Source organism: Schistocerca gregaria, chromosome 11 (genome assembly GCF_023897955.1).
Source record: "Schistocerca gregaria isolate iqSchGreg1 chromosome 11, iqSchGreg1.2, whole genome shotgun sequence".
Classification (NCBI taxonomy): domain Eukaryota; kingdom Metazoa; phylum Arthropoda; class Insecta; order Orthoptera; family Acrididae; genus Schistocerca; species Schistocerca gregaria.
In genome coordinates this window covers 83,479,431-83,505,903 of record NC_064930.1, presented here as the reverse complement: position 1 = coordinate 83,505,903, position 26,473 = coordinate 83,479,431, and the positions used below count along the sequence as shown (strand labels likewise).

The following is a 26,473-nucleotide window of genomic DNA, read 5'->3' as shown; positions in this document are numbered from 1 at the left end:
TTTTTGTCAGAAGTTCATTCAGAAGAGACCATGCTTCCATGGCCTTATTTAGCGCGAAAAGTTTAGAAGGTGTTGCTGTATGAGACCAGCACAAAAATTCGATTAAAGAAAAACAAAAAATCTATGTGCGGCATACAGTCTATGTGAGTGAAGCAAGGGGTGCTCAGCTAGTTCACATAATTACAATTAATAGGAGTGGACCCATAAATGAATGCTTTGGGACTCCCTTTGCGATTGCTCCCCAGTCACTAAAATCTTCTACCCTCCCATCATAGTTGAATAATCTACCACATCCTTTTGCATTCTGTTGGGCAAGTATATGGGCCTGAGCACTATGGCACTTAACTTCTGACGTCATCAGTCCCCTAGAACTTAGAACTACTTAAACCTAACTAACCTAAGGACATCACACACATCCATGCCCGAGGCAGGATTCGAACCTGCGGCCGTAGCGGTCGCGCGGTTCCAGACTGAAGCGCCTAGAACCGCTCGGTCAACCGGGCCGGCCTAGGGCAAGTATAATTCAAACCAGTTGTGTGTAAAGCCATCAACTTTCTGATATTACTCCTCCTCTACTGACAGTACAACACTTTATACTGGTGGGCCCGCTACACAAGAATACTGTTGATCAACATCGCATTCCACAGCAATACACAAGTACTTCTGATAAGATGGTGTATTTACCAATAAATTGCGTCACAATTATCAAAATCGACTGGTCATCCTTCCGGAAATGTTTGGAACGAAATGTTTTCTCCATCCACGACGTCACTGGGTACCAAGTCATAAGGACATAGACTGTGAGACAAAGCGCGATGGCCAAAGGAGCAACATGTGTATTTAGTGATGGGTCAGAAGGAAGTGGTTATTTTATGAGATGTCAAGGTAGTTTATTTCGTCAAAACACATAGGGTGTATCGTAAATAAGATCTGTTGAATCTACATTTGATGTTATATGTTGCTTAGAGATGTTATTTCAAACCATACATTATGGGGTAACAATGCTGACACACGGCCAAGAGTCAGACTTAAGTGGCAATAATGCTATTTATCTTTTACCGACGGCCTTGACCGATTCGAGTGGCAAAGAGTATGTTGATAGCAGCAGGCCAGAAGAAGCGTCGGAGGCCACATAAAAAGGGAATTAATTATTGAAAGTAATGGTATAACTGTACATTTATTTGGTAAATAGTTTCTAAATGATTTCATATGGGATTAAGTTAGCAATGGTTGAATTGTTCTTGTGGTAAAGTGAATTAATTGTTAAAAGTAATGGGATTGATCTATATTTGTTTTGTAAATGATTTTATGTGGGATTAAGTCATTCATTGTTGAACTATTCTTGGGTAAATAGGGAATCAACTGATAAAGTAATGATATTGCCCTACACATGTTTGGTAACTGGTTCCTAAAAGATTTCACATAGGGTTAGGTCAGTTGTGCTTCAACTATTCTTGGGGAAAAATGGAATTGTTAAAAGTAATGGTATGACTGTACATTGGTTTGGTACATAGTTCCTAAATGGTTTCATGTGGGATTAAGTTAACGATGGTTGGATTGTTCTTAGGGAAAACGGGAATTAATAGTTAAAGTTGATGGTATTGCTGTACATTTCTTTTGTACGTGGTTTCTAAGTGGTTTCTAATTGATTTGATATGTGATTGAGCCAGTCATGTTTGAAATGTTCTCGGGGAAAAGAGAATTGCTTGTTAAAAGTAATGGTACTTCTGTACGTTTGTTTGGTAAATGTTTGCTCCGTGATTTCATATGGGTTTAAGTCAGTCTTGGATAAACTACTTTTAGGAAGAGTCAATGTGGAAGAGTATGGCTATTCTCAGTACAGGTGGATATTTTCAGTACAGGTGGATATTCTCAATACAGATGGATATTTTCAGTACAGGTGACATGCTAATGGCTGTTGCTAGCTATATTGGTGATATCTGCAGTGAAATAGTGGAGTGGATTAGATACTGACTGGATCAATATAGTCTAAGGATGGACAGTACAAGTTTCCCCATGTGAATTCTTAGTAAATGAGTAAACTTTATGCGTAGATTTATATAAAAATGGAAATACTGAGTACTCTTTCTTTTAATAACTTTATAATATAATGTGTCTTTAAGATAATGTGTCTTTAAGATAACGTATTCATCCGCTTAACAATACTGGCTCTGTGATGTGCATGTGAACAGTGTCGTGAAACAAAACTCTTAACTTGGTGAAATACTAAATTTAAAACAACGAAAACTAATCTGATTAAAGAACAAATTGAACTAATTGTGTACTCAGTGAAAACTGAGTACTGAAGTAGATCATCAAAGTTGCGTGACATGAAGTGCAATTTCTGACTTGAAATGTCCACAAGAATAAAATGGTGCCCTACTCAGAAGAAAAGTACCTGTTTCAGATTACCTACACTGTAAAGTAGTAAGCTTGCTTTGCACAACACCTGGTAATTCCGACTACGAACTGTTTCTACATAAGAATGCAAAGTGGCATCTGCCCTGAAATAGAAGTAACTTACCTTGTGCTCAGAATGTTGTTTGTGTCTCGTGAACTGGCTTTCTCGAAAGCAAATATAAAGCAGCATATGCAGCAGACAAAGAAAAAATAAACTACTGAATATAAAAACTGTTTTTTTGCTTGTGGCATAAGATAGAATGCACGCACAATATTCAAAACTTTACTACGAATGACACAGGGGGAACTTACTATAAAGAAAAACATTCTTGAAAAATATAACTTTGATAATTGTCAAAAAAGACTGTACAACATATGAGGGCCCTAAGAATAACTAAATTATCCAATTACAAAAATTACAGCATTCCAACCAATTGGGTGTTTTGTGATTCAACAAAAACAAAAAGATCAAATTAACACTGATCATGAATGTCATTATTTATCTGAGGCACAAAGATTTCTTTCATTTAATAGTTCTGACAAACAAACGCTTCGTTCTTGGGCATTTCCTCCAAAAAACCGTCTCCAGCAATAGAATCCGTGACATACGTTTACAAACAAGTTTTCATCTGCATGGTAAAGTGATCCAAATAATTTTTCTCTCATTTTCGCAAATATCAAATCTCTTTCTGTAAAAACTCAACTGCTCACTTCTGTGCCTTGGATAAGAGTGTCCCAGTCCTGCACAAACGACAGGCAAGCAAGCGTACCACAGATAAACTTAAACAAAGTCAGAGATCTTATTCGCTACCCATGCGGCGCGTTCATTCATCTTTGTCTCAATACAATAAAGACACAGTCCAAAGCAACAGCCGCGACACTCCGCATCGTTTTTGTTACCTCCCAGCGACTGCAGCGCCCCAAGCGGCCAACAAGCGCCAATTCTGAATACGATATCGGATGAGTGCGAATACTAACATTGATATTGGTTTGCAGCATAGTTTTTAAGATACGGAGTGTATGACGTGCCATAAAAATCGACAATAACTAAAAGATTACACCACATTTGCGATTATCTGGTTTGGGGATACGAACCGGTGCACTGCAAGAAATTTTATTTACGATTGTCTTGTAATGAAGAGATATTTACTGAATAATGTCGTTTTCCTAAAATAACAAAAAGTTGCTAGTAAAGACCAGAAAACCTCTACGTTTGCAGACTTTTCTTCGCTACACTTTCAAGCCAGATCTGTGTATGTGGAAAGTAGGGGAGTTATATGGAACCTATTACCTGCATTATTTAACGTATGAAATAAGTCTCTACAACTATAGCATCATATTCTGACACGAACAGCCTTCCAAATTCGTATTAGTGTTCCAGTCTTTCACGTTTATTTGCGATTGAGTGTTCCATATAATTGTTTGGTGTACGGATTTGGTACATTAGAGCAGGCTCGAGTGTTCGATGTGAAGATTATAGAATTATGCACTCCCTGAGAGAATAGAGTAGCGCGTTATTGCTGCAAAAAGATTATCAGTTTTCGCTTTGAGCAAGCGATAACTGGTATTTCGCTTGGCACCAACGAAAACGAAGTTGGGAACGTGATAATTCATTGATCGTACAGTATTAATTTCGCCTAATAATGGCCAAGATCTTATCTTTACCATGACTTGCACTTTTTTTGTGATTGCCTTTTAAAGTACGAAAAAATACTGAATCGCACTCCGCCACTACCTGGAGAGGCTTGCTTTTGCTCCGTTTACCCAAATGGTATGGTATATAAAGTGGTGGTCGCACTTAGTGCCGCTATTTGTATTTAACTTCTTAATGTTGAATCGCTTTATTGTGGGATATAATCGACCGTTTTAGTATGCTGGTGTCAAATAAAATAAAAAGATGTGTTGAACTGAGAAAAAAATTTGTCCCTACTCTTAAGTTTCCAAGAAAACTGAAATTACCACCATAACAAAGAGAATAGTGTAGGACCTTCCTCACTAAAGAAAGCAATGTAAATTCTTACATGGAAGTAATTAAATTCATCAAAGGAGATAGCAGTCAGAGACGTTCTTTGATGCCGACATTTAAGAGTGCGAAGTAATTAAACATCAAAGATTAGTAGTTTAACTTCGGATTTAAGATTATATCACAAGACAATTATCACTTTCAAAGCACTTCTTTCATCTTAATGGCAGGAAATATTAAGAGATTAATTCTGGATTATTTATTTGAGATATAAATAAATAGACTATTGCGAAGACACTGGTTTTACTGCGTGAACAAAACACATACTCTATAATTAGAGAATATGTCGTCGCTGTCTAAGTAATTAGTTACATCTCTCGGTACTAAACTAACGCCAAATATAATTTGTAGAAATCAGTTTACTCTAACAAAGCAGTATCGTGAATAATTATTTACTTACTTGGTAACTAATAATAACATAGGATCGTAAGTAGATCATTTAATGAAGACGTGATGGTACAAATGGATCGACGACATATTTAGACCCTTTAACTGATTGCAGTTATTTGCCAACAGTTTATCGTATCACTGCGAACTTTGTTGAAGTAGCTGCAAATACATACTGTGAGGTTTATGTTGTGTAAATAACGACAGTGTGGTGCATGTAGCCATGTTCAACACAGGCGGAGAACCCGTTTCACCCTTAACTCACGAGATTTGGTGCCCCAGACAGCGTGAAAATTTTCGAACTCGTTCTCTAATGTCAGTTCCGACGGAATATTGCTGTACTCCCCCTACCCTACCTAAATTGCCCACTCTATAATGTTTTGTTTTTTGGTCGCATTATCACCTTCTTTGTTCGTTACAGCACACGTTACTGACATGTGTTGAGGTCTCCTAGACTGCGCCTCGTGAACTATATACCTGTTTTCTTCAGCAGATTACAAAATGTGTTCAAAAGGACGTGTCAGTTTTAACGAGCCTAAGTTTTATTAAATAGTTAGTCGGTGGATGGAGGAAGATGTCACTGATATATATATATATATATATATATATATATATATATATATATATATATATATATATATATATATATATATATATGTGAAGAAGAGGACGATTTTACACTAGAGAATGGTCAGAGTTCTGTTAGTGGAAGATAATTCAGAGGAAGAACTTAAGGACAACTGTGATGTTGACCTTTCTGTTTCTCCAATAACATACTTAAGGCGTTAGTTAGAATCAAATGTGTTCTGAGTGGTGACAAAGAAAAATATGCACCTCAGAATTGAATATCAATTTTGCAGATTGTGTTTTTGTAGCTATCGAGAGAAATTTTTATGTGTAGGTTTAAACCCTGGAATTTAGTTTCATGTGAAAGTTTACTTGCTACAAAGACATTACGTCTTTTTTTTTTCAAAATGTAAAATTCAACACTCTAACAGTTCGTTTACGTATATCATTTTTTTTAAAAAAGGCTCAAAACAGTACAATTTTGTGTAATATAAATAAATGCAAGATTTATTTAGTGCAATAAACCGAACAAGGAGTATTAAAACAACACTTAAATAGTTGTAAAAATTAATGTTACATAACAAAAAAATTTGAAATGATTTGTGCCTTACATCTCGGTTTTAATACAGGGGTCTCAAGACCCCACCTCGTAGTAGAATCTAAAGCTAACTCCTCCCGAAGGGGCCATGAAGGCCCAACGGTACCGACCGGCCTTCGTGTCATCCTCAACCTATAGGCGCCACTGAATGCGGATATGGAGAGGAATGTAGTCAGCACACCGTTCTCCTGGGCGTATGTCAGTTTACGAGACCGGAGCCGCTACTTCTCAATCAAGTAGCTCCTCCCACGCCCGGTTTCCCGGGTTCGATTCCCGGCGGGGTCAGGGATTTTCTCTGCCTTGTGATGGCTGGGTGTTGTGTGATGTCCTTAGGTTAGTTAGGTTTAAGTAGTTGTAGTAGTAGTAGTAGTAGAGGTGTTTTGGGCGGACGACAGCAAGGTCTTCAGCGCCCGTTCAGTAACATAGTGAGACGGGTGTCAAGAAAAACCCCAGAACAGGAATATAAAACGAAACAGAAAACATGGGTAACAATCGTTGAAAACCATGTGCTCACCCACACCAAAGCGTGGAATGAAGCAGAGCGTTAGCAGTAAACCAAGGACAACACAGGAAGAAAATGACAGAGGGAGCTAAAACAATGTAGCAGATGGATTTGGCTGGCTGACAGCAAGGAAAAAAAGGGGAGGAGTCAGCCACTCTGCAATACACTGAAACCTCCAGTCTAAAAACTTAGGCCAGAGTCCAGACACATCACAAAACTTGAAAACCCTAGACACACACGTCTCATCATTAGCTGAAACAGAAGGCAGACCCCATCAACTTGTGCTTCTGCCCGTGCATCACGGTATCAAATGCAGTCTGTTAAACTGTGCCGGACAGAGATGTGCACACCACAAGCATCACGAAACGGAGGACCCTCTCGCCGTAATAAAAAGCTATGTGTGAGAGGACAGTGCCCGATCCGAAGACGTGTGAGGGCCACCTCCTCCCGCCTGAGCAACCGGCAGGAGGAACGCCACGGCCGAGTGGTTGACATTACCAACCGCCAGCCATTCGTCCTGCCACAACTCCATGCACTTCCAGTGGAGTGCAGCGATGACTGACTGCAATGGAATAGGACACTGGACCGCATCCCGCTCTCTGCAGGCCTCCTTGGCAGCCCGATCGGCCTGTTCATTGCCCCAGCAGAAGGATACTTCTGTACCCCGCCGTTGGAGCAAGTACAGTTGGTCATGTATCAGCTGGACCATCTCCTCAGTCGGGTTGTTCTAGGGGACTGATGGCCATAGATGTTAAGTCCCATAGTGCTCAGAGCCATTTGAACCAAGTAGCTCCTCAGTTAGCTAAGTGCAGCCCGCTTGCCAACAGCGCTCGGCAGACCGGATGGTCACCCATCCAATGGCCAGCCCAGCCCGACTGCGCTTAACTTCGGTGATGTGACGGGAACCGGTGTTACCACTGCTGCAAGGCCGTCGGCCATTCCGTAGTAAACGTTACAGGAAACTCACCTCGTTAGTGATTATTAGAAGACAATATGTTATGTTTGTAGAGACATAAAAAGCAGCATGGACATGGACGTGAGTAAAGTCATGAATACCTCTTAATATCGCGTTGAGCCTCCTTTTGCCCGTTGTACTGCAGCAGGCCTAGGTGGCATGGACCTAACTAGCCGTCGGAAGTCCACTGCAGAAATATCGAACCGTGTTGCCTCTATAGTCGTCCATAACTGCCAAAGTGTTGCTGATGCAGGATTGTGTGGACGAAGTGAACTCTCGGTTACATCCAACGAATGTTCGATGGGATTCATATGGGGCAGTGTATGTAGCCACAGAAAGTTCTTCAATCAAATCGCGACCAGTTGTGCCTTGGTGACAAGGTGTATTGTCATCCATCGTTGAAAGGGTGCAAATGGACTCCAGGTAATAGAACATAACCATTTCCAGTCAGTGGCCGGTTCAGTTGGATCCGAGTACCCAGCCCCTCCCATGTAAACACAGCCGATGCCATTAAGAAGGCACACCCAGCTTCACAGTGCGTTATTAACACCTTTGGTGCATGGTACTGTGCCGCCTATGCCACACTCGAATCCTACCATCAGCTCTTACCAAATGAAACCGGAGCTCGTCTGCCAGGCCACGGTTCTCTAGTCGTCTTGGATACAACCGATACGGTCATGAGTCCAGGGGAAGCGCCCGAACGGCGTGGCCCAGCGGTACGAGGCGCTACAGTCTGGAACCGCGCGACCGCTACGGTCGCAGGTTCGAATCCTGACTCGGGCATGGATGTGTGTTAGTTAGGTTTACACTACTGGCCACTGAAATTACTACACCATGAAGATGACGTCCTACAGACGCACAATTTAGTAGACGGGAAGAATATGCTGTGATATGGAAATCATTAGCTTTTCAAAGCATTCACACAAGGTTGGCGCCGGTGGCGACACCTACAACGTGCTGACATGAGAAAAGTTTCAAACCGATTTCTCATACACAAACGGCAGTTGGCCGGCGTTGCCTGGTGAAACATTGTTGTGATGCCTCGTGTAAGGAGGAGAAATGCCTACCGTCACGTTTCCGACTTTGATAAAGGTCGGATTGTAGCCTATCGCGACTACGGTTTATCGTATCGCGACATTGCTGCTCGCGTCGGTCGAGATCCAATGACTGTTAGCAGAATATGGAATCAGGAGGGTAATACGGAACGCCGTGCTGGATCCCAACGGCCTCGTATCACTAGCAGTCGAGATGACAGGCGTCTTATCCGCACTGCTGCAACGGATCGTGCAGCCACGTCTGGATCCCTGAGTCAACAGATGGGGACGTTTTCAAGACAACAACCATCTGCACGAACAGTTCGACGACGTTAGCAGCAGCATGGACTATCAGCTCAGAGACCGTGGCTGCGGTTACCCTTGACGCTGCATCACAGACAGGAGCGCCGGCGGTAGTGTAGCCTACTCAACGACGAACTTGGATGCATGAATGGCAAAACGTCATTTTTTCGGATGAATCCAGGCTCTGTTTACAGCATCACGATGGTCACATCCGTGTTTGGCGAAATCGCGTTGAACGCACATTGGAAGCGTGTATTCGTCATCACCATACTGGCGTACCACCCGGCGTGATGCTATGGGGTGCCATTGGTTACACATCTCGGTCACCTCTTGTTCGCATTTACGGCACTTTGAACAGTGGGCGCTACATTTAAGATGTGTTACGACCAGTGGCTCTACCCTTCATTCGATCCCTGCGAAACCTTACATTTCAGCAGGATAATGTACGACCCCGCCCCCCATGAACCATGGACCTTGCCGTTGGTGGGGAGGCTTGCGTGCCTCAGCGATACAGATGGCCGTACCGTAGGTGCAACCACAACGGAGGGGTATCTGTTGAGAGGCCAGACAAACGTGTGGTTCCTGAAGAGGGGCAGCAGCCTTTTCAGTAGTTGCAGGGGCAACAGTCTGGATGATTGACTGATCTGGCCTTGCAACATTAACCAAAACGGCCTTGCTGTGCTGGTACTGCGAACGGCTGAAAGCAAGGGGAAACTACAGCCGTAATTTTTCCCGAGGACATGCAGCTTTACTGTATGATTAAATGATGATGGCATCCTCTTGGGTAAAATATTCCGGAGGTAAAATAGTCCCCCATTCGGATCTCCGGGCGGGGACTACTCAGGAGGATGTCGTTATCAGGAGAAAGAAAACTGGCGTTCTACGGATCGGAGCGTGGAATGTCAGATCCCTTAATCGGGCAGGTAGGTTAGAAAATTTAAAAAGGGAAATGGATAGGTTAAAGTTAGATATAGTGGGAATTAGTGAAGTTCGGTGGCAGGAGGAACAAGACTTCTGGTCAGGTGACTACAGGGTTATAAACACAAAATCAAATAGGGGTAATGCAGGAGTAGGTTTAATAATGAATAGGAAAATAGGAATGCGGGTAAGCTACTACAAACAGCATAGTGAACGCATTATTGTGGCCAAGATAGATATGAAGCCCACACCTACTACAGTAGTACAAGTTTATATGCCAACTAGCTCTGCAGATGATGAAGAAATTGAAGAAATGTACGATGAAATAAAAGAAATTATTCAGATAGTGAAGGGAGACGAAAATTTAATAGTAATGGGTGACTGGAATTCGAGTGTAGGAAAAGGGAGAGAAGGAAACATAGTAGGTGAATATGGATTGGGGCTAAGAAATGAAAGAGGAAGCCGCCTAGTAGAATTTTGCACAGAGCACAACTTAATCATAGCTAACACTTGGTTTAAGAATCATGAAAGAAGGTTGTATACGTGGAAGAACCCTGGAGATACTAAAAGGTATCAGATAGATTATATAATGGTAAGACAGAGATTTAGGAACCAGGTTTTAAGTTGTAAGACATTTCCAGGGGCAGATGTGGACTCTGACCACAATCTATTGGTTATGACCTGTAGATTAAAACTGAAGAAACTGGAAAAATTTGGGAAATTAAGGAGATGGGACCTGGATAAACTGAAAGAACCAGAGGTTGTACAGAGTTTCAGAGAGAGCATAAGGGAACAATTGACAGGAATAGGGGAAAGAAATACAGTAGAAGAAGAATGGGTAGCTCTGAGGGATGTAGTAGTGAAGGCAGCAGAGGATAAAGTAGGTACAAAGACGAGGGCTGCTAGAAATCCTTGGGTAACAGAAGAAATATTGAATTTAATTGATGAAAGGAGAAAATATAAAAATGCAGAAAATGAAGCAGGCAAAAAGGAATACAAACGTCTCAAAAATGAGATCGACAGGAAGTGCAAAATGGCTAAACAGGGATGGCTAGAGGACAAATGTAAGGATGTAGAAGCTTATCTCACTAGGGGTAAGATAGATACTGCCTACAGGAAAATTAAAGAGACCTTTGGAGAGAAGAGAACCACGTGTATGAATATCAAGAGCTCAGATGGCAGCCCAGTTCTAAGCAAAGAAGGGAAGGCAGAAAGGTGGAAGGAGTATATAGAAGGTTTATACAAGGGCGATGTACTTGAGGACAATATTATGGAAATAGAAGAGGATGTAGATGAAGACGAAATGGGAGATACGATACTGCGTGAAGAGTTTGACAGAGCACTGAAAGACCTGAGTCGAAACAAGGCCCCCGGAGTAGACAACATTCCATTAGAACTACTGACGGCCTTGGGAGAGCCAGTCATGACAAAACTCTACCAGCTGGTGAGCAAGATGTATGAGACAGGCGAAATACCCTCAGACTTCAAGAAGAATATAATAATTCCAATCCCAAAGAAAGCAGGTGCTGACAGATGTGAAAATTACCGAACTATCAGTTTAATAAGCCACGGCTGCAAAATACTAACGCGAATTCTTTACAGATGAATGGAAAAACTGGTAGATGCAGACCTCGGGGAGGATCAGTTTGGATTCCGTCGAAATGTTGGAACACGTGAGGCAATACTGACCTTACGACTTATCTTAGAAGAAAGATTAAGAAAAGGCAAACCTACGTTTCTAGCATTTGTAGACTTAGAGAAAGCTTTTGACAATCTTGACTGGAATACTCTTTTTCAAATTCTAAAGGTGGCAGGGGTAAAATACAGGGAGCGAAAGGCTATTTATAATTTGTACAGAAACCAGATGGCAGTAATAAGAGTCGAGGGGCATGAAAGGGAAGCAGTGGTTGGGAAAGGAGTGAGACAGGGTTGTAGCCTCTCCCCGATGTTATTCAATCTGTATATTGAGCAAGCAGCAAAGGAAACAAAAGAAAAATTTGGAGTAGGTATTAAAATTCATGGAGACGAAGTAAAAACTTTGAGGTTCGCCGATGACATTGTAATTCTGTCAGAGACGGCAAAGGACTTGGAAGAGCAGTTGAACGGAATGGACAGTGTCTTGAAAGGAGGATATAAGATGAACATTAACAAAAGCAAAACGAGGATAATGGAATGTAGTCAAATTAAATCGGGTGATGCTGAGGGAATTAGATTAGGAAATGAGACACTTAAAGTAGTAAAGGAGTTTTGCTATTTAGGAAGTAAAATAACTGATGATGGTCGAAGTAGAGAGGATATAAAATGTAGACTGGCAATGGCAAGGAAAGCGTTTCTGAAGAAGAGAAATTTGTTAACATCGAATATAGATTTATGTATCAGGAAGTCGTTTCTGAAAGTATTTGTTTGGAGTGTAGCCATGTATGGAAGTGAAACATGGACGATAACTAGTTTGGACAAGAAGAGAATAGAAGCTTTCGAAATGTGGTGCTACAGAAGAATACTGAAGATAAGGTGGATAGATCACGTAACTAATGAGGAGGTATTGAATAGGATTGGGGAGAAGAGAAGTTTGTGGCACAACTTGACTAGAAGAAGGGATCGGTTGGTAGGACATGTTTTGAGGCATCAAGGGATCGCAAATTTAGCATTGGAGGGCAGCGTGGAGGGTAAAAATCGTAGAGGGAGACCGAGAGATGAGTACACTAAGCAGATTCAGAAGGATGTAGGTTGCAGTAGGTACTGGGAGATGAAGCAGCTTGCACAGGACAGAGTAGCATGGAGAGTTGCATCAAACCAGTCTCAGGACTGAAGACAACAACAACAACAATGTACGACCACATGTTGCAGGTCCTGTAGGTACATTTCTGGATACAGAAAACGTTCGACTCCTGCCCTGGCCTGCACATTCTCCAGATCTCTCACCAACTGTAAACGTCTCGTTAATGGTAACAGAGCAACTGACTCGTCACAATACGCCAGTCACTACTCTTGATGAAGCTGGATGGGCAGCTGTACCTGTAGACCCCATCCAAGTTCTGTTTGACTCAATGCCCAGGCGCATCAAGGCCGTTATAACGGCCAGAGGTGGTTAGTGATTTCTCAGGATCTATGCACGGAAATTGCGTGAAAATGCAATGACATGTCAGTTCTAGTATAATATATCTGTCCAATGAATAGCCGTTTATCATCTGCATTTGTTCTTGGTATAGCAATTTTAATGGCCAGAAGTGTAAGTAGTTCTACGTTCTAGGGGACTGATGACCTCAGAAGTTAAGTCCCATAGTGCTCAGAGCCATTTGAAGCAACCAGGAGAAGCGCTGCAGGCGATGTTCTGCTGTTAGCAAAGGCACTTGCGTTGATCGTCTGCTGCCATAGCCCATTAACGCAAAATTTCGCCGCACCGTCGTAACGTACACGTTCGTCGTACGTCCAACACTGAGTTTTACGATTATTTCACACAGTGCTGCTTGTCTGTTAGCACTTACAACTCTACACAGACGCCGCTGCTCTCGGTCGTTAAGTGAAGGCCACTGCATTGTCCATGGTGAGAGGTAATGCCTGAAATTTGATATTCCCTCCACACACTTGACACTGCTCGTCTCGGAATACTGAATTCCCTAAGGATTTCCGAAATGGAATGTCCCATGTGTCGATCTCCAACTGCCCTTCCATTTCATTCATTCCAGTCGTGCGGACATAATCACATCGAAAACAGTGTCACATGAATCACCTGAGTACAAACGAATACTGAACTCCATTCTGTGCCACTGTCAGTTTCAATAGTGTGTAATAAAGGTTGTTCAAATGGCTCTGAGCACTACAGGACTTAACATCTGAGGTCATCAGTCCCCTAGAACTTAGAACTACTTAATCCTAACTAAGTTAAGGACATCACACGCATCCATGTCAGAGGCAGGATTCGAACCTGCGACCGTAGCGGTCGCGCGGTTCCAGACTGAAGCGCCTAGAACCGCTCGGCCACACCGGCCGGCCCGCAAGATGGGTTCCGCGATTTCTCACACTTGACCAAAAACGGAATCGTGTAAAGTGTTGCAAGGATGTTTTGCAGCTGATCAGGAAGAATCCGCAGGACTTTAAGCGTCGTTTCGTCACTGTGGGTGAAACATGGATACACTACTGCACTCTTGAGACCAAACAACAATCTAAACAATGAGTTACCAAGGGAGAATCTGAACCATAAAATGCGAAGACCATTCCTTCGGCCGGAAAGGTTATGGCGACTGTCTTTTGGGATTCGCAAGGGATAACCCTCATCGACTTTCTGAAAAAGGGTAAAACTATTACAGGTGCATATTATTCATCGTTATTGGACCTTTTGAAAAACCAGCTGAAAGAAAAACGCCGGCGATTGGACAACAAAAAAGTCCTATTCCATCACAACAATGCACCAGCACACACCTCTGTAGTTGTGGTCGCAAAATTAGTGGAAATAGGATTCCAACTCGTTTCACATCCCCCCTATTCTCCAGAGTTGGCTCTCTCGGACTACTATTTGTTCCCCTATTTTAATAAATGGCTGGCGGGACAGAGTTTTTATTCAAACGAGGAGCAGATTGCACCAACTAGTAGCTATTTTGGAGACTTGGGCAATTCCTATTATTCGGAAGGGGTCAACAAATTAGTGTTGGACGAAGTGTGTACGTGGAAAATGAGACTAAGTGGAAAAATAAAAAGGTTTGCCCCAAACACGTAAGTAGTTTTTATTTTTGCACGGAATTTTCAGACATCCCTTGTACACTTTCAGATGACACCTGGCAAGCAATTTCACGCACTTTCAATCGGCGATCCTCCGTGACCATTTTGTACACTGCTGCAATCATTTCTGGAGTAGTCACATCTAGGCCGATCACTGCGCTGATCTTCATCTGAAGTCTCCAGACCAAATTCAAATTCATTACTTTTGAATACATCATGGGAGTGACAGTGATCAATGTGTTACAAATATTTACTATTAAAAACAGTCTTGATCACTGGTACTCGCATAATGCTGGAAAATCACTTCTAGTAGTGATTCTCCAGCAGAAAGAGGTTGCTACTCACTGGTCTGAAGATGACCACAGTAGTGGTCGAAACCGGTCACCGTAATAAAGAAATCGTGATCAAGACTGTTTTTAATAGTAAATAAATTCAAATTCATTTGTCCACTTGACAACAACTGAATATGAAGGAGCAGAGTCCCGCAGTGTATTCTGGGAATCGGCACGAATAGCCTTTGCTTTCGTACCTTTCTTTACAAAGTACTTGATGAGAGCTCGAATCTCGATTTTTTTTTTCCATCTTCGCAAATCACTACACGGGAGCAACAACAGAGCCGCGTTACCGCCACAGATCTCTTCCAAGAGCCCTGACGTGGCACGTGTTTAATGGCAACACTCCAATGAATATCACAAGAACAACGCGTTGCGCTAGCGCTGACCTCTCGTCGTGATTCCGAGAACTTTTCAAACCACCCTCGTAGAAGCAGTTGTAGCATTTTCTTTTTTTTTTTATCTCTCTTTCTTAAGGGGGTGGGACGTGAAACGGGCTGACTTGCAGCAGGAGAGGCACCACAGGACATTTTAATTTACACTGTCTATACTTTTAGAAATAAATTCATAAAACTTTGTCAGCATGACCAGGAAGGATTCAGGATTCACACTCATAGCAGAGGAAGTTCAAAACAACATAACAAAATTTTTTTACATGTGAAATTTCATCATTTTTTCACTTGGTATTGGCTGCATTTGTTGCTGTAGGTACACTTTTCACCATAAGTAAGAGAGATCTTCGATAAATTTTGCACAGCATACAAACCATACTTACAGGTGTATGAAACTCTAGAATTTCCCAAATATGTTAAAAAATGTGGTAAAAATTGACATAATTAACTACAAAATTCGAGTTTTCTCTAAACACGAAGTTTGAAAAACGTAACAGCCCATTCATTTCTCCGTAGATTAAATAAATTCTAGAGTTTCATGCACCTGTAAGTATGGTTTGTAAGCTGTGCAAAATTCATCGAAGAATCTCTCTTACTTATGAAGAAAAGTGTACCTATAGAAACAGATGCAGCCGATACCAAGTGAAAAAAATCATGAAATTCCACATTTAAAAACTATTATTTTTTCGTGTTTGTGAACATCCACTGCTATTAGCGTGAATCCTGAATCGTTCCTGGTCATGATGACAAAGTTTTACGAATTTAACTGTAAAAGTATACACAGTGCAAATTAAAATGCCTTGAGATGCCTTTCCTGCTCCTAGTCGGACGTTTGACGTCCTACCAACCTTAAAAAAAAGATTATCAGAAATAAAAATTATTACAACTATCCAAGGAAAAGTGATGTGTGCGGCGTATTTTAGCTTTTTAGATAGTAAGCTCTAGTGTTGTTGTTGTTTTGGTCTTCAGTCCTCAGACTGGTTTGATGCAGCTCTCCATGCTGCTCTATCCTGTGCAAGCTTATTCATCTCCCAGTACCTACTGCAACCTACATCCTTCTGAATATGCTTACTGTATTCATCTCTTGATCTGCCTCTACCGTTTTTATCCTCCGCCCTACCATCCAGTACTAAATTGGTGACCCCTTGATGCCTCAGAACATGTCCTACCAACCGATCCCTTCTTCTAGTTAAGTTGTGCCACAATCTCCTCTTTTCCCCAATTCTATTCAATACCTCCTCATTAGTTATGTGATCTACCCATCTAATCTTCAACATTCTTCGGTAGCACCACATTTCGAAAGCTTCTATTCTCTTCTTGTCCAAACTATTTATCGTCCATTATTCACTTCCATACATGGCTACACTCCATACAAATACTTTCAGAAACGACTTCCTGGCACTTAAATCTATACTCGATGTTAACAAATTTATCTTCCTCAGAAACGCTTTCCTTGCCATTGCCAGTCTACATTTTATATCCTCTCTACTTCGATCATCATCACTCATTTTGCTCCACAAAAAGCACAACTCCTTTACTACTTTAAGTGTCTCATTTCCTAATCTAATTCCCTCAGCATCACCCGACTTACTTCGACTACATTCCATCATCCTCGTCTTGCTTTTGTTGATGTTCGTCTTATACCCTCCTTTCAAGACACTGTCCATTCCGTTCAACTGCTCTTCCAAGTCCTTTTCCGTCTCTGACAGAATTACAATGTCACCGGCGAACCTCAAAGTTTTTATTTCTTCTCCATGGATTTTAATACCTAATCCGAACTTTCCTTTTGTTTCCTTTACTGCTTCCTCAGTATACAGATTGAATAGCATCGGGGAGAGGCTACAACCCTGTCTCACTCCCTTCCCCACCACAGCTTCCCTTTCATGCCCCTCGACTTTCATAACTGCCATCTGGTTTCTATACAAATTGTAAATAGCCTTTCGCTCCCTGTATTTTACCCCTGCCACCTTCAGAATTTGAAAGAGAGTATTCCAGTTAACATAGTCGAAAGCTTTCTCTGAGTCCACAAATGCTAGAAACGTAGGTTTGCCTTTTCTAAATGTTTCTTCTAAGATACGTTATAGGGTCTGTATTGCCTCACGTTTTCCAATATTTCTACGGAATCCAAAGTGATCTTCCCCGAGGTCGGCTTCCACCAATTCTTCCATTCGTCTGTACAGAATTCGCGTTAGTACTTTTGCAGCTGTGACTTATTAAACTGATAGTTCGGTAATTTTCACATCTGTCAACACCTGCTTTCTTTGGGATTGGAATTATTACATTCTTCTTGAAGTCTGAGGGAATTTCGCCTGTCTCATACATCTTGCTCAACGGATGGTAGTGTGTTGTCAGGACTGGCTCTCCCAAGGCCGTCAGTAGTTCTAATGGAATGTTGTCTACTCCGGGGGCCTTTATCCGACTCAAGTCTTTCAGTGCTTTGTCAAACTCTTCACGCAGTATCGTATCTCCCAATTCATCTTCATCTACCTCCTCCTCCATTTGCATAATATTGTCCTCAAGAACATCGCCCCTGTATAGACCCTCTATATACTCCTTCCACCTTTCTGCTTTCCCTACTTTGCTTAGAACTCGGTTTCCATCTGAGCTCTTGATATTCATGCAAGTGGTTCTCTTTTCTCCAAAGGTCTCTTTAATTTTCCTGTGAGCAGTATCTATCTTACCCCTCGTGAGATAAGCCTCTACATCCTTACATTTGTCCTCTAGGCATCCCTGCTTAGCCATTTTGCACTTCCTGTTAATCTCAGTTTTGAGACGTTTGTATTCGTTTTTGCCTACTTACTGCATTTTTTGTATTTTCTCGTTTCATCAAATTTCTACTAGCCCTCGTCTTTTTACCTCCTTGATCCTGTGCTGTCTTCACTATTTCATCGCTCAAAACTACCCATTCTACTTCTACTGTCTTTCTTTCCCCCATTCCTTTCAGTTGTTCCCTTATGCTCTTCCTGAAACTGTGTACAACCTCTGGTTCTTTCAGTTTATCTAGGTCCTATCTCCTCAAATTCGCACCTTTTTGCAGTTTCTCCAGTCTTAATATACAGTTCATAACCGATAGATTGTGGTCAGAGTCCATATCTGCCCCTGGAAATGTCTTACAATTTAAAACCTGGTTCCTAAATCTCTGTCTTACCATTATATAATCTATCTGAAACCTTTTAGTATCTTCAGGGTTCTTCCATGTATACAACCTTCTTTTATCATTCTTGAACCAAGTGTTGGCTATGATTAAGTTATGGTCTGTGCAGAATTTTACCAGACGGCTTCCTCTTTCATTTCTCTCCCCCAATCCATATTCATCCACTATGTTTCCATATCTCCCTTTTCCTACTCTCGAATTCCAGACACTCATGACTATTAAATTTTCGTCTCTCTTCACTACCTGAATAATTTCTTTTATCTTATCATACATGTTATCAATTTCTTCATCATCTGCAGAGCTAGTTGGCATATAAACTTGTACTACTGTAGTAGACATGGGCTTTGTGTCTATCTCGGCCACAATAATGCGTTCACTATGCTGTTTGTAGTAGCTTACCCGCACTCCTATTTTTTGATTCATTATTAAACCTACTCCTGCATTACCCCTATTTGATTTTGTGTTTATAACCCTGTATTCACCTGACCAGAAGTCTTGTTGCTCCTGCCACCGAACTTCACTAATTCCCACTGTATCTAACTTTAACCTATCCATTTCCCTTTTTATTTTTTCTAATCTACCTGCCCGATTAAGGGATCTGACATTCCACGCTCCGATCCGTAGAACGCCAGTTTTCTTTCTCCTGATAACGACGTCCTCTTGGGTAGTCCCCGCCCGGAGATCCGAATGGGGGACTATTTTACCTCCGGAATATTTTACCCAAGAGGACGCCATCATCATTTAATCATATAGTAAAGCTTCATGCCCTCGGGAAAAATTACGGCTGTAGTTTTCCCTTGCTTTCAGGCGTTCGCAGAACCACAACAGCAAGGCCGTTTTGGTTAATGTTACAAGGCCAGATCAGTCAATCATCCAGACTGTTGCCTCTGCAACTACTGAAAAGGCTTCTGCCCCTCTTCAGGAACCACGCGTTTGTCTGGCCTCTCAACAGATACCCCTCCGCTGTGGTTGCACCTACGGTACGGCTATCTGTATCCTTGAGGCACACAAGCCTCCCCACCAACGGCAGGGTCCATGGTTGATGGGTGGGGCTTTTAGATAATAGGCTCTAATAAAGAAGAATAAATAAATAAATAAAATAAATGTTATCTTTACGTAGCTATTGTCTCATGTCAGTGTTCGCTGCGTTTTTCGCCAGGACCTCTTGAAGCTACGGACAAAAGTGGTACGAAATTCGGTTCGCTCACGTTGTGCCCACCACTGAAGGGAGTAGACCGAACGCCCGCACGCGGCTAGCGACTGACCGGCAGCCACTGGGCGCTCATTCACCGCTCGGCTCTAGCTGGAGGGGAGACCGCCTTCCCCGCTGCCGTCCTGCTGCCCACCACTTTTCTTTCTTTCCAATGGGCGCGCCGCTCCGCGCGACCTGCAGAAATTCGATTACCGACAGGGTCGCCAGCGCGGATCCAATCGCCTTGAGCCGCGATCAGATTACGCGGCGCCCGCGAGCCTCATCTCTGCAGGCGAAACCGGACCCCTGGCAGACCGCGCTACCCTCTTAGCCGGCAGCGCCAGGCTGGGCTCTCCTCGCACTTACAGCGCGCGGGAACGTGCAGTAGGGCGCTGACTACGCCGAAACACACCTCCATGGCTCACGTCTTCGCCAGCCAGAGTGGCCGCGCGGTTCTAGGCGCTACAGTCTGGAAGTGGTCCTAAGTTGTAGGGGACTGATGACCGCTGATGTTAAGTCCCATAGTGCTCAGAGCCATTTGAACCATTTTTTTTTTTTTTTTTTAATCAGGAGAATGAAAAATCAAATGGGTTCAAATGGCTCAGAGCACTATAGGAGTTAACATGTGAGGTCATGTCCCCTGGAACTTAGAACTACTTAAACCTAACTAACCTAAGCACATCACAATCATCCACACTCGAGGCAGGATTCGAACCTGCGACCGTAGTGGTCGCGGGGCTCCAGACTGGAGAGCCTAGAACCGCTCGGCAATCAATAAACAATGTATTTCTGAAACTCCCTGGCGGATTAAAACTGTGTATGCTGGGCCGAGACTCGAACTCGGGATCTTTGCCTTTTTACGGGCAAGTGCTCTACCAACTGAGCTACCCAAGCACGACGCACGCCCCGTCCTCACAGCTTTACTTCTGCCAGTACCTCGCCTCCTACCTTCCAAACTTTACAGAAGCTCATTCTGGAGAAATCACCCAGGCTGTGGCTCAGCCATGTCTCCGCAATATCCTTTCTTTCAGGAGTGCTAGTTCTGCAAGGTTCGCAGGAGAGCTTCTGTAAAGTTTGGAAAGTAGGAGAAGAGGTACTGGCAGAAGTAAAGCTGTGAGGACGGGGCGTGCGTCGTGCTTGGGTAGCTCAGTTGGTAGAGCACTTGCCCGCGAAACGCAAAGGTCCCGATTTCGAAAGTTTCGTATCAGAGCACACTCTTCTGCAAAATGGAAACCTCATTCTCCAACGTATTTCTGTTTGTATACAGGATGATGTTTTCCACCGCGCATAAATTCCAGGAACTTCGTAGCAGCTGAGGAGAGCCCCGCCTACCTACCTCCAAGGAAGCCTTGGGTCTGAAGATGGTCATATAAATATAAACGAAACCAGTCACCTATGTCATTGAGACATAAGTGTTGTGATCAAGACTGAACTTTAGTTAAAATATACTGTTAAGAATGCTATTTACACTGAGATGAGAGAAGTCATTGCATAGCGATGTGCACAAATACAAACGCCGGTACTACTAGGTACTACATTAAAACTCTAAACTCCTCCCAAACCACGTACAGTAGGTGTTAAAGAGCAGTTTGGTAATTCATGTTAAAAAGTTGCCGCCGTCATTATGGTCGCACGATGGGAATTAACTGAGTTTGAAAGCGGAATGGTAGTTAAAGCTAGACTCCTAGGACATTGCATTTCGGAAATCGTTACAACTTCCACCTTTCGAGATTCACAGTGTCAAGAGAGTGTCAAGAATACCAAAGTTTGGGCATTACCTCTCACCACAGGCAACACAGTGGTCGATGGGCTTCAATTAATGACTGAGAGAAGCCACGTTTCCACTGAGTTGTCAGTGCTAATAGACAAGCATCCAGTGAGGTAGCATAAACTCTGTCCCTTTTTCTTTTTCTTTTTTTTTTACGAGGATGAGAGCAGTATTCCATGCAGGATGTAAACAATAACCACCATCTCTATTTATGAGGTTGCTTGCCAATGAAACTTCTGAAATTCTATTAGCAAGCCACCTTACAAACAGAATCGTGATTTTTTGTTTAAATTCTGCATAGAATGCTGTTACCTCCCATGCCAAAACACAGGACAAAGTTGATGCTACCTCACCCACTGATTATTAATTTCACTATCGGTAACTTCTGTTGTCTGTAATCTTTCGTCTGTCAGGCCGCTAGTGTTTACAGTGTAGATCAGTGTTACATTTCCAGAGATTCTCTGAAAACCTTACATGCTGCAGCTAAGGCTTGTAAATGGCGGGGAATACCCTTCTCTAAATATCGGCTGTTGTAGACCATGTCACCTGGATGCATTAACATAACTTATTAGAACTTTGTATACACCAGGAGAAACCCAGGCCAACAAAGGCACGGTCACTGGAAAGTGATAATAAATGCTATATAAACGTATAATTGTTAAAGACAAAACAGTTAGTATACAAACTAAGAATTCAATCAATAAAATTCTTCTGGGTTTGAGATCGCATTGTCAACTATAAAATTCCGACGTTTCGCGACTATTTCCAGACTCCTTTCTCGTCGTGTGTTGCAACACACCCTGAGGAAGGCGTCTTGCAATAGTCGCCGAAACGTCGGAATTTTATAGTTGACAATGCGGCCTCAAACAAAGAAGAGACTGTGACAGTGGCCACGGAAGCCTACATTTACCTAAGAGTTCAATTATTGCTGGGATTCTTAAAGCACATAGTGGGTTGGCGTGGTACATTGTGGTGTGGTATGATATGGTGTAGTGTGGCACGGTGTGATATGTTATAGTATGATGTGGTAAAGCATGGTACTCAATGGTTTGGTATGGACAGAGCACCATGCTACAATGTTGCATGATATGATGTGATGTGATGTGCAATGGCAAATTGTGGTACACTGTGATGTGGTATATAGTGGTATTGCGACCTATGGTTTAGACAAGGTGGCGTGGTGCAGTGTGGAATGGTATGGTTTGCTGAATGGTATAGTGTTGTATGGTACAATGCAATATGGAAAAAGAGGTAAGGTATGATGTGGTATGTCACTCTGAGGTACTATAAAGTATGGTTTACTGTAGTGTGGGATTGTATGGTACAACTTGATATGTCATGCTGAACTATGGAAAATATGTTGTGATATGGTGTGCTGGTATGTCATTTCACGATATGGTGCATTATGGCGCAATGTGGTATTTTATGTGGAGGTAAGACATAGTGTGGGACAGATTGCTACAGTATCAGGTACTCACCCCAATCAGCGAGCTGGAGTGTGGCGGGCGGCCACTGAAGTGCTCGATGACCTCCCAGTTGGACTTCCTCTTGGGCAGCTGCTGGTGTGGTTGCGAGGCGTCAGCTGAGGAGCTGGACCCTGCTGTGCCAGAGTCCTCACCACCACCGCTCATCTTCAGTTCCAGGCTCGTTTGCCGGCCTGCAGAGAGAAAAGGAGCCTTCCATACTTTCTACACCCACCTTGTCTGAAGGCAAACTCTGATCCCTCAGTTACATGAACTAGGTCTGATGCCTTCAGTCTTACAAGATTTCACTCACCATCATATCAGAAGAAAAACTCACCAACATCACTGTATTATAATACTATTACATCATCTTATCACAACCATCACACTTGCACCATTATTAGTGAATTACCATCATCATATCACTGTCATCACCTTCATGATTATCACCGAATCTGCCTTCATAATCATATCATCTAGAGAATATCATAATAATAACATCCGCTCTAAAATGTATCATGATAGCCTATCTGTGATTTATCATCATCACATATGACATACATCTTGCAATGTATCATCAGCTCTTCCTGTTATAGTGACCAAGACATATTTCATGACAACCTCAGAACATCAACACCTACAAGGTATTATCACCTGTGACACACTACAGCATGTTATGACATGACATTATGATCTACAATATCCTATAATCAACTCTGACTATAATGACATCGGCTGTGTTGCCATCATGGCCTTTACATATCATATTGACATATAAATTACCCTCATGGGATGAGACACTCCATTGTGATCAGTAACCATATCAACATGATGTACGTTACATCACAAATACGAGTGTATACACCACATTATCATATTTACATGCATCACTAAGAGTTGCATCTCACAACCATGATCAATACCATACTACACTCCTGGAAATTGAAATAAGAACACCGTGAATTCATTGTCCCAGGAAGGGGAAACTTTATTGACACATCCCTGGGGACAGATACATCACATGATCACACTGACAGAACCACAGGCACATAGACACAGGCAACAGAGCATGCACAATGTCGGCACTAGTACAGTGTATATCCACCTTTCGCAGCAATGCAGGCTGCTATTCTCCCATGGAGACGATCGTGGAGATGATGTAGTCCTGTGGAACGGCTTGCCATGCCATTTCCACCTGGCGCCTCAGTTGGACCAGCGTTCGTGCTGGACGTGCATACCGCGTGAGACGACGATTCATCCAGTCCCAAACATGCTCAATGGGATACAGATCCGGAGATCTTGCTGGCCAGGGTAGTTGACTTACACCTTCTAGAGCACGTTGGGTGGCACGGGATACATGCGGACGTGCATTGTCCTGTTGGAACAGCAAGTTCCCTTGCCGGTCTAGGAATGGTAGAACGATGGGTTCGATGACGGTTTGGATGTACCGTGCACTATTCAGTGTCCCTCGAAGATCACCAGAGGTGTACGGCCAGTGTAGGAGATCGCTCCCCACACCATGATGCCGGGTGTTGGCCCTGTGTGCCTCGGTCGTATGCAGTCCTGATTGTGGCGCTCACCTGCACGGCGCCAAACACGCATACGACCATCATTGGCACCAAGGCAGAAGCGACTCTCATCGCTGAAGACGACACGTCTCCATTCGTCCCTCCATTCACGCCTGTCGCGACACCACTGGAGGCGGGCTGCACGATGTTGGGGCGTGAGCGGAAGACGGCCTAACGGTGTGCGGGACCGTAGCCCAGCTTCATGGAGACGGTTGCGAATGGTCCTCGCCGATACCCCAGGAGCAACAGTGTCCCTAATTTGCTGGGAAGTGGCGGTGCGGTCCCCTACGGCACTGCGTAGGACCCTACGGTCTTGGCGTGCATCCGTGCGTCGCTGCGGTCCGGTCCCAGGCCGACGGGCACGTGCACCTTCCGCCGTCCGCCGACCACTGGCGACAACATCGATGTACTGTGGAGACCTCACGCCCCACGTGTTGAGCAATTCGGCGGTACGTCCACCCGGCCTCCCGCATGCCCACTATACGCCCTCGCTCAAAGTCCGTCAACTGCACATACGGTTCACGTCCACGCTGTCGCGGCATGCTACCAGTGTTAAAGACTGCGATGGAGCTCAGTATGCCACGGCAAACTGGCAGACACTGACGGCGGCGGTGCACAAATGCTGCGCAGCTAGCGCCATTCGACGGCCAACACCGCGGTTCCTGGTGTGTCCGCTGTGCCGTGCGTGTGATCATTGCTTGTACAGCCCTCTCGCAGTGTCCGGAGCAAGTATGGTGGGTCTGACACACCGGTGTCAATGTGTTCTTTTTTCTATTTCCAGAAGTGTATTATAAGATCATTCTATGCTGATGAGCATCATGACCTACATCACAGCATTTTCACTTACATTAAATCATCTTCATTTACATCATATTGTATTGATCTACAGCAGGTGCACTCTCCTTAAATTTCCTCTCTCCAGCACTCATGATAACAGAATATGTTTATTTTGTACACATGGAAATTCTTTTTATGTATGCACTGTCATTATTGTTATTAATGTCATTATCATTCACATTATTTTTAATATTATTATTACAATTATTATTATTATTATTATACATTATTATTATTATTATTATTATTATTATTATTATTACTGGCAGCAGTTGCAGTTGAAGTACTTGCAGTATTAACTTTGTTAGTTCATAGTCAGTGTTAATTACTAATATTGTCGCTATAGAGACTTAAATCATTTTAATACTATTTATCATACTAAAATTGTAATTTATTAGGTAACTATGATGTAAGAAATGAACTGCATGTGTGAACTCCTGGTCCGATGTAAGAGATGACTTTATTTGCTTAATCATATCAAGTTAAGTACATAAAATGTAATAAAATAAATAAATGACATCACTATTATCTATATGGCACCATCATGACCTACGCTATCGATCCAAAAAGTTCTGAAATTTTTTGTGTTCCTAGCATAATAAGTGAGGTCAGCATAAGTAGCTACAGTGGCAGCTTCAACTAACAACTGTAAACAAGAGATGTGCCCTGTAGTACATGGTGAACATTCGGCTGTAGTGTGTTAAAATGCTGTTGTGACACAAATCGAAGTGGAGCAACGAATTGAACATTACTAAATCATATGCTCAAGACAAGCTACGGAATGCTTTGAAGAACAGAAGTATGTGCAAAGTTTTTCCTGCACACATTCACTCCTGAACAAAGACGACGAAACCTGTATGTCTGTTACAACTACACTAAAATGAAATACGCGCACAGTTATTTTCTGAAAAAGAGTCATTACGGGTGAATAAGCTTCGTGTTACCGGTACGGGCGTACCACAGAACGGAAAAGAACAGAAATTAAGATGAAGGGTCATCGCTTTGACGACATAGCGATGCGCGAGTTGAAGAATATCCCAAAACAAGGATTTTGTGATGATGTGAGGTGTGCATGTCACGTTGGCTATTGCAGAATTGTTAACGTTATACTCTTGTATATCGATGTGGAGACATCCGAGAGTAAACTATCTTGATCCGTGATCTTTGGTTTTGTTGTTACGTCGTCTCTGCCTAAGGGCACTTAGTAGACGTGTGTTGGGAGCAGACGTGGAACTGAATGGCCGGGAAATTTTTATCTGGAACGGAGCTGGAAAGTATTGAATACAGACTTGATGGAAGTGATTGATGGAAGTGATGATGAAATTATTCAAGGTTTTAGAAAAGAATTCACTTAAGGCAAATTT

The 26,473-nt window shown here is 42.7% G+C and overlaps 1 protein-coding gene across 1 annotated transcript in view; it reads right to left on the bottom strand.

The window, feature by feature from the left end:
* LOC126295328 (adenylate cyclase type 6) overlaps window positions 1–26,473 on the bottom strand; it is a 2,630,635-nt gene that overhangs the window by 1,584,609 nt on the left and 1,019,553 nt on the right. Inside the window, exon 4 of the mRNA XM_049987795.1 lies at window positions 22,720–22,898. Coding sequence (XP_049843752.1) covers window positions 22,720–22,898 — 179 coding nt within the window. The remainder of the gene's footprint in view (window positions 1–22,719; window positions 22,899–26,473) is intronic.